Source organism: Solea senegalensis, linkage group LG7 (assembly GCF_019176455.1).
Source record: "Solea senegalensis isolate Sse05_10M linkage group LG7, IFAPA_SoseM_1, whole genome shotgun sequence".
Lineage (NCBI taxonomy): Eukaryota > Metazoa > Chordata > Actinopteri > Pleuronectiformes > Soleidae > Solea > Solea senegalensis.
The window spans coordinates 3,870,144-3,882,658 of record NC_058027.1 but is presented as its reverse complement, the minus strand read 5'-3'; the positions used below and the strand labels follow the sequence as shown (position 1 = coordinate 3,882,658).

The following is a 12,515-nucleotide window of genomic DNA, read 5'->3' as shown; positions in this document are numbered from 1 at the left end:
ATTATACAATTTTACTCTTCTCCTTACATTCACTTCTGTGGATGTGAGAACACCTCCTGCATGACCTTTCCCCTCTCTACTGGAGGAATCCACATCTTTATTTACTGGAGGATTTGTGTTGTTTTGTACACATATTGTCAGATTAACTGAGACTGCCTCTGACATTGTTTGTGGTCGGTCCCTTTTCCAGAAGCAAAACTCAAAGCAGACATTGTCACTGCACTTTAATCGTCCCAGATGGGAAAACTGGCCTGCAGTCAGAGTAAAACAAAATACAAACATTCTCATACTGAAATTACAAAAACAACTGACTACCACAAAAACAAAAACAAATAAAACATAAAATAAACACTAAAAATACCATAATACTAAAACAAAATCTACCCGTGGTTACACCAGCACTCACGATTATACTGTGGAGCAAATGGTTCTTGGTCATTATCTCTTGTTTTGTGTGTTTCAGCATTAAAATCTGTTTCTAAATTCTGTTCTGTTGAGTTTCCACTGCTGTTTTTCGTTGTAAAAATATTTGACAGCGCTTTCACAATAAATGACTGGTTACTAGTTGTATCACTTACCTTATGGGTATATTTACAGTAAGTAACCCTGTCTGTACTGGTAAATTACTGCAAACCGACAGCTGTAAATTATTTATTAATAATTATTAATTATTATTATTATTAATTATTATATAAATAAAAGTAAACAGTGATCCCATATATGACTGTGATTCTGTGGTATTTTCCTTTAGAAATACTGTATTTTACTGGACCTTTACAGCAGTTACATCATACAGTACATAACTGTGATTTAGTGGTATTTTCCTCACAAAAAACAGTTTATATAGCCACAATAAAACATAAAAGTATGGTATTATATTGTGAATTGTCAGATAAAGCCTATGGAATTAGAATAAGGTAATACATTGTGACATTTATAGCTAAATCTGGTGAGATCCTGGAAATAATTTACAGAGGATGTTAAAGAATTAGATAATTTAATGTTTATTTTGCATAAAACAAGAGTGTGATTCGTTTACCAAACATTTGCAAGGTCATTTAATAAGGTTGTGTTGACGTATAAAAAGTTAGGAAAACACTGGGATTAGAGTTCCTCTTCCTCCTCGTCAGCTCCTTCTGCTGATGTTCGTGCTTCGTCCTCAGTCTCTGTCCTTGTTTTTTTGCCCCTGGCTGTGATTGATCTCGGTCGCCAGAAATGACAGTGAAGTCAACCTCCCGCACACGATGAGTCTCTGGAGTGGATCCGACCCGCACCACGAGGAACCTGCAGCTGTTGCTCTCTGGTCTCCAGCTGTAAGTGTGAACAAGCAAAACTCTGTCTAATGAATCTCTGGCGTGTGTGTTTGGTTCGGCAACAAGCCTTCGTCTACCACTGCCTGATTTCTAAGAAATCAGCATCAGTGATTATTAAGTAATCAGCTGTTTATCACATGTAGATGTAACTTTGCATATTTGTATTCACAGCACCTTGATCCAGTACACTAAAACTATATTATTTTGCAATGCATGTTGGAGTAATGAGCGAAAACACAGAAAAAAAAGAGTCAGTTGACAGTTTCAAAGGCAAATTCTCCTGTTCAAAAATTATTTTTAAAAGAAAAACACTTCTCGTCTCCACCTGCTCCTGTGCTGCAGTTGTATAGCTCTCAGATAAGTCTGCTTTGTTTATGTTTTCAAGATGGACTGACCCCACAAACCTATTACATCATGTTTATCCTCCACATGAGGGTCACAAGGGGCGCTGTTGCCAATCAAGGTTATAATAGTTTTGGATTTTTCATTACTTTATTTAGTTTTAAATTAGTTAATTTTTAGACAGGTTTTCTAGTTTTTATTAGTTTTAGTTTTTTTGTAATATGGAGTATTTGCCAGATGCAAAATGCAAACAAAAGGCAACAAAAGATGACTGAAGTGCAAAATGTGCATCGTAGCCGACACACTAAAGACACACATGACACATAACATGTAAATAATAATAAATAACCCTCATGAGACACATTTAACTTGCATAGCCTTATGTCACACATTGTAAACAAAAATTAATCAAAAACCTTTGATTATGAATGAATGAAAATGCCGTCTCAAATACAAGCTTTCAAAATTGCCAGCAGAGAAAAAAATAAACACTTCATATAAACTCAAAAGGATTATTTATTAAATTAATTTACAAAAAGTAAGCACAACAGCTCTAGTTTTTATTTTTATTTCAGTTAATGAACAATTTTAGTTCACTCTCACAGTCAAGTTACACACTGCAGCTTTAAGTAATTATTAAATTGTTATATTTTGACAGATGGATGTAAAAAAAAAGGCATGTGTATTATATTTTAAGCAATCAGCTTCTCTGATTTCTATAACAGCATCAGATGATGAGACTGAGGTGGCAAAGTTCAAACTGTGATTGAGATCTTGGACTGTGGGGGGCAGCGTTGCACCTCTCAGTGTACAACCTGCTGGAGATTTACTGGAAGAAGAAGAACATCTTGGTCGCCTCACAGAATCCCACAAAAGCTAAAGTGATTGAGCCGCTTAAAGTCACAAGCTGACAAGCACGATAATATTGATCTTTAATGTTTTTCCGTGAAATCTTCGTCTTTCCTGGTACGAAGAGACACAGACAATGAGTCGTGTTCAAGGATATTAAACTGGTCACGGAAGTTCACGGTTCACGCGCAACATAAAAACCTTTTGATTTTTGATTCCGTAGCAGTGTGGCCAAAGTGTTATTGAATTTTAAAAGCAATAAATGAGAATGAGGTTTCAGTTGGCGTTCAAACAGAAGCATGACCGAACTCGGATTATGTCTCCGCGATGTTTGACTCATGACTCGTGTGACTCGAATGTTCAAAAAGGCCAAAAAACTTTGACCGTCAAAATACAATCCGCTCATCCCCCAGTTTCCACTAAATGTCACATTTGAATGAATTTCTTCAAGATGTTCCTGATATATCGCGTATTTGGAAAAAAATGAAAATAAAAAGCGTCTATGGCATAAAAAGGAGGAAATGACTCTGACACTGGCAGGTGCTGCTGGGTGTAAATCTGAATGTCTCCACCTACTTGAGGACACATTGTTTTTGACCATGAAATTGTGGGTTTAAGAGAAACACTTGAACTTAAGTCACTGCCAAGTCGCTGTCAGCGCCCTTTTTTTCTCTCTGCTGAAATATTTGTCTCCAGCGACGGAGCCACACCACACACACACGTAACACATCAGCATGGCAGACAAGTCAGAAATAACAACTCTCTCCAAAGCCGAGCGTGAGGGGTTCACACCGGGGTCGTCCTTTGAGCAGAGCTCGACGGCAAACATGTTTTTCGTCCACTTCAAAGGGAGACGTGTCTATGCACCGTGGCCATGTTCTCAATGTCCATAAAACGTGTGCCATATGTGACAGTTACTGTGAAGCGGGGGAGAGACGCTTATGAAACTGTTCGACATGATAAGAGCGACACGCCCGTAAACATCTTGTGTGGATTATTAAGGAATGGGATTAGACTATTCCCGCTCGTGTTTTTCAGCCTCAAACTGCTGCGTGAAAGAAATGACACCAAGCACACCGAAGTGGCACCAGTGGCACCTGTAGCTCATCATCATCAATTCTTTTTTTTTTTTTGCATAGAAAAAGTGTGACTTTACTTCATCTGAAAACAGGCTCTGTCGAGCAATACTATCAGAGCGTTTGTGTGTATATAGCAGCAGCACAATGCTGTACGGCACGCACAGAACTTCAAAAAGGACAAATCAATTCGACCCAACGACGTAAGAAAGTTCAAAAACGCCAACAAAAGTCACCTGTTTTTAGCAATATTTATTCATCCTCCAGTCTGATCATGGTTCTACATCACATTTTACATTCCACATCAATGAAACACGGTAAATTAGATAACACAAGATAACACGACAAGGTCTACAGATATTAATCCGGAACAAGCACCGACTAAAAGATTTCAATTTCAAAACGTCCACAAATGTTCCAAGTTTGGTTTTACTGTACTAAAAAGAAAAGATACGGCCCTGGTACACCAGTACCTATTATTATTATTATCATTATTATTATTATTGTTGTTATTATTAATCCTGGTATTTGACTTTAGGAAAAAAACACTTATAAAAATTGAGAGAAATATCAAAACAAAACTATTATAAAAAATATTTTTATAGACCATTCCAATATATAGAAAATGAAAACTGGTAGAAAGTTGAGGAGTACTTCACAAAATGATGAGCAGTGACATTCAGTGTGAGTCTCATTACATTTCTTTTCCTGGAATCACTCTACATGAGCGGTGAAGATAAATATCTACTATTGGATAAAACAATCTACAAACAAGGGGCAAACTATACATTATATTAAGACATTTCAACTTCTATGTACATACCCACTTTATTCTGCCTCAAAATAATGGTACACTCAAAGAAAAGCTATGGCGTCGTCTACTGCTAATCACACTTTCACAGAAGCCTGTTCTTCCACATGCATCCGCACAATCATGAATTAAGAGAGAAAGGCTGAAATCAAACGGTGACGGCGATCAAAATGAGGACGCCACGACGACGGACACTGAGAATGCCTCGTCGTACATCATGTAACGCCTATATTTCATAACATTCTCGAGGAAAAACAATTGGGTTTTTTTGCACCAATACAAGAGATTTTCAAAGTTTTTTAGATGATCTTGCATAGATAGTTGATCTGCTTCGGACAATTCAGCAATTTTCACGAGATTAAAATGGTTTAAAGGGGAGCACACCGAATTTATCCGCTATTTTTTTTGCAATATTTCATTTGCTGGCATGTCATTTTGTGAACATAGTTAAAACTCAGTAGCTATGTTTACATGGACACAAGTGGCCGGTGTACGCTGATCGTCGTTTGGTTTGGTGTCGATCTGAATCATGACTTCCTGTAAACAGCCACCAGTTAATGTATGTTGACTATAACAGACAAAAATAAGACAACAGAAATGACTGACTAATCGTCTTGCGGGGGGGAAAAAACTATTCAGAGCACTGATAATAATAATAATAATAATTCTCGTGAAACAACATTTTCGAAAGATATTTTTTCCAGATTGTGGAAGTATAAGTTGCCCAGAAAAAAAACGACCAAAATAAAAACAAAGAATGAAAAGCTCTGGAGTCACAAAGTCAAATGGAAAGCATTAAGTGGCCTACTTTCAGATGTCTGGGTCACAACAACTGTACAGCCGTTAATGGTCGTTATATTACGTCGGGGCTTCGCAGCAGAGTTGAACAAAACACTTGCAAAGTGACACACTCGACTGGATATGATCCATTTAACAATATACTGCATTCAAAGAAGAAAAACATCAGAGGACAAGTGAGCAGGAAACTCAAAGACAGACTGAAGAGTACAAAGAAATTGTGTTTTTCTCCACCGCTGATTTAAATTCCTCACCAGTTAGATAAATAATTGTTACCACCTTCCTTTGTTGATCCTGAGACTGGACAATAGTATGGCTTACATACTGTAGCTAAAGCCTAGTGTACGGCGTGTGTGTGTGTGTGTGTGCTATGTGCTATATACAAGATACTGCATCTACCATGGAAACTATACATTAAAAAAAAAAACCGCTCTTCCCAAACACTGGAAGACTGAACGAGGAGGGGCTTCAACACACAATCATTACACTGAAATGGAAAAGCAAGAAAAGCAATCATTAAATATCATAGAGAAATCCTGTCCATGCTGAGGTGAGTGAAATGTTGCATGTTACGAAGACTTTTCCTCCCACTATACATGGAATATCGATACAATATCAAAGAATTCTGCAAACGCAAATAAAGCTTTGTTTACATGCTGTTACGTGAGAATGTGATGCAGTATTATTGAGGGTTATTGACACAGGTTTGGCATCGGCCTGTGTAAAGGCTCATATCAGCACTGCTAATGACAGTGGCAGTATTCAGTAATAAAATATCACGTGTCATTATCGCTCTGATCTTAATGCTATTGTGTGCTTTTTGTGTAATAAAATGTGGAGTTACAGGACAATCAGTGGTTCTCTGGGGTAAAACAGTTCCCAGATTCATTCATTAAATGCCTTCATTGTTTCTTTAAATGACTTTACACTTGAACAATTTATCACCAAATTATTCTAATTGAAAAATCATAAGGTGGTCCCTGGAATTGTTTTTAATCTTAGATAGGAAAATAATGCTCCACTAAATCAATGACATGTAGCCTTAGTTTCGTCTTTAAATCTTAATGCTTACACAAGGTCTGGTCTGATGAGTGCAATTATTACTCGTTAATAATATATTAATGATTCCAGGATATAAAAAGTACCAAAAGCTTCATAGGTTGCATGTTTTATTTTGAGTAAGACGTGGAGTAAGAAAATGGCAGATTTACAATGCGATGCCCTAAAAACGCCGTCAAGTCGTCAACATCTGCCATTTCATTCAGTACAACTTTCATCCAAGTCACGAGATATGACGCATGTCTTACTTTGCTCTGCACTAAATGATGCAAATAATATGAAAAAGCAGTTTTTCTTTTCTTTAGCAAAGAAACTGACTTGTCCAAAGTACCGTTGCAATAACAGAGCGGTAATTCCTGATCTGTGTCAAGACAAATAAATCATAAAGGTTCACGACTTCCACAAACGTAAACATGCGAGTGACTGACGGCAGGAATTAAGTTGACAGTCAGCTGAGACATTAGTGTTAGCACCTGCTGAATTCTTTCATAGTGTGAAAACGTTGCCAGATAAAAACCTTACAGACAATCCACCTCCTTTGATTTAGAGTTATCTTACAGTGGTTTCCCTTATTAAACATATTCCTTTTGGACAATTCAACATCAGCTCCTCCAAAGCTCTCAGCTACTCTGCATCTGCATGTGCAGTGGCCATAAAAATGACAATATTACTTGAGTAATCATGTAGTAATTCCTGCCACAGCCATTTAATAACCGGTATTTGACTTTAAACCATTAAAACAACACGCAGAACATAAATGTGTTTGCCCTGAGGCACTTGGTAGTGTCTGTGTTTTGTTTTTTTTACAAACACTACCGTTCCAGCCGCAGATCTGCCTCAGAGTTGCATTCAAACGGTCCAATTCAAAAATAATGCACATGTGTGAGAGACCGCCTACACTGACAACCATCATCAATGATCCTAGTGTTCATGGAGAGTCCTAGTGTCTAGTATGGTAACAATGGTGAATATTAAAAAGGCTACAAAGATGAGCAGAGGCATAATGTACAGAATGTGTGAGCGGCAACTACTGTTTAAACTTACATGTGCTGTGGTTTCGGGCGGGGATTTAAAAAAGAGGAGGGGAGCCGGCCACCGATGGGGACAAATCCTACTTGGGGAAGTTGTTCTGTTGCCGACGCTTTGCCGACCTCATTTTCTCGAAGCGTGACTCCATTTCCTCCAGGACTCTGGGCGTGTACCTCACGACCAGCTTGACTGTGCCCTGAGCTGCTTTGAGGAGTTCCACCGCTTTCTCGTGGTGCTCACCTTCGACGCTCTAAGAGAGATAGAACGTACAGTAACATTGTTGGTTACAATCTAGAGAAACTCAAGCTCCGTTCCATATGTAGTGTCTTCAGAGGAAACAATGAACCCAGTGTTTTACAGGAACTGGAATGAACGCGGTAGCAGCTCAACCCTGCTTAAAAAACACCGTATAAAGCATTTTAATATGGCCATTTTAATGAGAACAACAATAAAGCAATAACCAAAGTCAATTGGATGATTACGTGCGGCTGATCTCGAATCTTTTTTTAACAATCTCTGCAGAACAGAGAGAAACTGCTGAAGCCTGTGACTAATGTGAAAGAGCCTGAAAGATGCCCTGCAGGGTATTTTTAAAACCTTGAGGCCTATTAAATGTGATGAACGCATTTCCGTTCTCATAAAAGATTTCCAGAGTTAATGTCCAGGCACACCAGAGGCCTACATTGTTTAAATCCACATGTGCCTGCGAGCAGCCTCCGCCTGGATGCTAGAATGTCAACATTCATGTTTAGAACAAGCAAAGACAATGACTCATGCTGGTGTCCTTATCTGTCCTAAGTTTTCCTTCCAACCAGTCTTTTCCATTACACGCAGCACAAATGCTGCACTTCTTTGAGACTGGATACAGGCTAGCTCTCATTTCATCTTGTTAATGCAAACATTACTTCCAGAAAATTGAACTTTCAGAAAAGCAAGTTCTTTGCTAAAAATACTGAGGTGTACGATGTCAAGTAACATGAAAAGAGGAATTGCTGTGGCACTACAAGTCTTCAAGAAGAAATATAAAGAGTCTCAAGCCAGTAATATGAAAAGGCACGACCTCCCAATCTGATGGACACGATTGTGTGTTTTTTGTTGTTTTTTTTTTTTTTAAATATTGCAGATGGTTTTAATGTTCTCCTCCATAAACAAAATAATTACTAGCATACAGACGGGTGTCAGGGTCATAAATCCTCGGGAACTGGCAGCTGCAGTTACTTTTGTAGAGAACGTTGTGATTGTGTGATTTTAACATACCACCCCATTAACAGAGAGAAGCTGGTCGCCTCTCTTCAGGCCTCCGTGGCGGTCAGCGATGCCTCCTGGGATGATCCGCGAGATGTAAATCGGGGAGTTTTGCTCCTTTCCGCCCATTATGTTGAATCCCAGGCCTTCTTCTGTCTTGGGCAGTTCCACAACACGTGGATGTGAGTGTCCCTCACTCGCTGCAAAAGCTGCCACAGTAGCCTACAAATTAAAAGAGGGTGATGTTACACTGCTGTGTATCATTTAATTTACTGGATTGAACACAATAGCGATGTTTACACGTGTAAATTTACATGAATGTAAGAACAAGTAATCTGATTATGACACGTGTATCAAGCGTTAAATCAGAATAAACTGTTTTGACATGTGCAGGGTTGTCCCATTGTCCTGAAATAGAAGACGATTTACTTCCACTAGGGCTGCAGCAATAATATCTGGATTAATCAATTAGTAGTTTCGTCCATTAACAGGTCGAAAAAGTTGATCAATGTTGATCAGTTATTCCAAACCTCAAAATAATGATGTTCTCTTGCTTTGTCCATAAACCAAAATGATAATAATTTCTTTGTTATGTAAGGCAAATACATGCAGAAAATATTAACATTTAAGAAATTTATTTATTAGCATTTCTTTTTGAAAATGGACCAACTTCATGTTATTCAAACAACACTTTTGTTTCTTCAGTTCACTATAATGAAGCTACAAGATCAGCAGTTCATACCGCTAATGTGGTTGATGAACAGAGAGAGAAAGAGAGAGAGGGCACGAGGACATTTACATCAATCCAAGTGCACTTAAGTTACTTCCCCACAATCCAAAATTCTAAGGAAGTCTCTAATTAGAAAACTGTGGCGGCTCCAGACCATTTATTTATTTTTTGCTCTTGCTATGTTTCTATCCATTTCCAGCAACATCAAAGGGAGAAATATGTCCCAATTACGTAGCGCAGACACATGATAATACAAACCAGAATGATCGCAGTAACAGTTGAACACAAAAAGCACCTCTCTTGATGGGAGTAAAATGTCTTTCAGACAACTTGTAAACTATGCGTGTTTACATTAATCAATTTGTATTTTGATTATTTGTGTCCATGTAAACATGGCTAATGTGAAAAGTTCAATTAGAGCACACAAACTCAGAGTGGAAAAAAAAAAGATGTGTGCGTGAGTCAAATGTTAGAGCTTTTGATGACTTGGGCTTACCTTAGCTGTGGCATTGGCCCTGACCTCCGGACTGCTATTGATGTCCACTGTTTCATACACGTGCTCATAAACCTGAAAAGACATTGTTGGACAACATGTACATTTTGAAAGATGAGCAGACCGTAATGTCACACATCAGAGGAGAAAAACAATGACTTTACGAGAAATCTCACTTCTCTGACAGCGTTACAGAATTCACTCTGTAAGACCCTCTGCAGTGCCTGCAGCTTCTGAGGGGGCACCTCTCCTGTCCTCTGGAGCTTATCAAGCAGTTCAATCGCACGGTTTATGTCTGTCAACAAGAACAAATATGACACCATCAAGCTTTATTTGTAATGATATCTGCAAAAACATACATTAACACTGGCAATAACTTATGTGAATGTCAACTATCACTGATATAAATCTAGAAAACAAACAAACACCTGGTGTTACCACTTGATAAATGCATACATTAATTGAGCTGAAATGATAATAAACCTGCTGCTAATTAAAAAGTTTTTAATTTGTCTGAGACTGTATTTACCTTCCCTTGCACTGCATTTGTTTTCGTTATAAATGCTAATATGGAAGCATGATCATTATCTAATGATAAACAAACTGTGTTATGAATCTACATAACTCAATTTGGCATCCTTTAATATATCACGCTTCAAAACAAGCCAAGGTGGTAAATGATACACTGCAACTAAAGTAAATTTTAGTGCTGTTATATAATTACTTCCTTGTTACCTTTGCAAAGGAGGTTGTGTTTTGCCGGCATGTCTGTGAGCAACATAACAGGTTTTTCTGGGATTTTTTCTAAAAATGCAGGTTATAAGCAAAGGAGTGACTAGATTCTGGTATTGATACTTTTATGGATCTGGAATTATTAGGTTTTACACACGTTATTTGTCATTTTCTGCTTTAAAAAGATTCCTTCCATTAATTTCAATGTTTATGTCATGAATAAACTTTGATTACATCCAGGTGCTAGTAGATCACTCACAGAAACATAAAAAAAAGATCAAATGAAAAAAAAACACCACACACTGAACTTACTCTTCTTACTTTTATTTGTGAACAAACTAAGTCATAAAACTCTGAGAATGGCTTCAATATGCAGTGGTTTATTAACTTATGACCCCAAAATGTGGGTTCCTTTTGTTTCCACCTGTGCAACGGTTTCTGTCAGCTCAAGTCAATACTCTTCAAGCTGTTTTAGGACTGTTGTAAACATATTTACCAACTTGAGGCATCAGTTAGTGATTTAATTTTGGTTTTGTCCAACATCACAATCAGCACTTTTAATGCTGTCCCAGCTGTGGAGACACTGGAACAGATGCCTCCTTTTAAGAATAAAGACATATATATATTTATTAGATACTGGATACTATTATAAACCAATCTGAGGTCTTGGACTTCATTTAAGTGTTGAGTAGCTATTCCATATGCCACTTTTATTATTTCACAAGAACAGGAGTCCTTGAAGAAGTCTGAAACTGATTGAATTATACTCTGCGGTAGTTTGAAAGACAGAGAACTACAGAAATGTCACTGCACCTTTAATTTGAAGACCTTCATCAAGCATATCAGTAAACCCAACAAAGAGGAGGCTGTACGTGTATTTGTCGAAGTATAAATCAGTTATATTCTCTTGTGTCCCGTCGCAGTGTGTTAGCAGGCGGTAATGTCTGCGTTTTAATAGAACAACGTATTGACGTTAAATAAAGTATGTAATGTAAACTATTCTTCCTGTTCAACCCTGTTCCTAACGATGAGGAAGTCTATATAGCAAAGTGTACACAGGAGTGTTTTTCTGCTGATAAAAATTAAACCTTTATCAAAGCAGCTCCATCACTCCCTGTTGTAACCATGGTTCCAACTCATATTACCCTGTAAGCTAGTGCCCTGGGTAAAACAGTGTAGCCATAAACACCTTTGTTTATTTAGCTCGGCGACAGAAACATGTACACAATTATTGGAGAATAAACAAAAACTATCCACACTTTATTGTTAGTATGACATTATCCAACTACAGAAGAAAGCTAGAAGCCCAAAACAACAATCACAGCTGTGGTGAGCTAATGCTATCTAAGCTAGGCTAACGTTTCCCTGGGACCACAACAAATATTTCTAAGCTAACGTTAGCTAGCCAATTAACTTTACCTCTTTCCAGTCGCACGGGCTCCCCAAGCGATGCCATTTTTGTGCGGAGTGGTTGTTCGGTGTCAGGTAGATAGTGTGTTAAACGCTGGATGTGGAAAACTGAAATTTGATAATCCTGGCTCACGTTACGTGTGCTTAACTCAGGCGATAAATCAGATTAGCAAAAGTTAGCCGGCTAGGCTAGCTGCCAGTGTCATGGTGCGTTCACGAACCCTTGTAGAGGTGGGAAAACCCACCCAGCACAGCGCGTTCTTTTCCTATTCTTTTCCTATAAAAATTGTGGTCCGTGAAGGCGTCTTCTCTAACTACACCTTGAGTTACCAGGCGATGTCAATTATTTTTCTATCATATTAATTCCAACTGCAAACTATAACAAATAGAAATAATCAAATATCTCTTTAATACTACAAGCACTTCTCTAATCCTACAAATGTTTCTCTATATGTTATGCTTTATCAGAATGTTGTAAATTGCACAGTAGTAGATACACATGTCTCTCAAAAATGTAAATACTGCTATGACTGCTGTGACTGATTTAACTTGTGTGTGCTACCTGATCCCACCTCCATGGTACTGATAAATAATTATATAAGAGCAATACAACGTGGGCTATTCAATT

At 37.9% G+C, this 12,515-nt stretch overlaps 1 protein-coding gene across 1 annotated transcript; it reads right to left on the bottom strand.

Annotated features, from left to right (window-relative positions):
• Positions 1-7,325: 7,325 nt before the first annotated feature.
• lin7c (lin-7 homolog C (C. elegans)) lies at positions 7,326-12,093 on the bottom strand. Its single transcript, XM_044030683.1, has 5 exons — positions 11,897-12,093; positions 9,922-10,040; positions 9,749-9,820; positions 8,535-8,744; positions 7,326-7,527 (listed from the first exon to the last, which is right to left on the bottom strand). Exons 1-5 carry the CDS (start codon positions 11,931-11,933, stop codon positions 7,360-7,362), a joined length of 606 nt encoding a protein of 201 aa, XP_043886618.1. The 5' UTR covers positions 11,934-12,093; the 3' UTR covers positions 7,326-7,359.
• Positions 12,094-12,515: the final 422 nt, after the last annotated feature.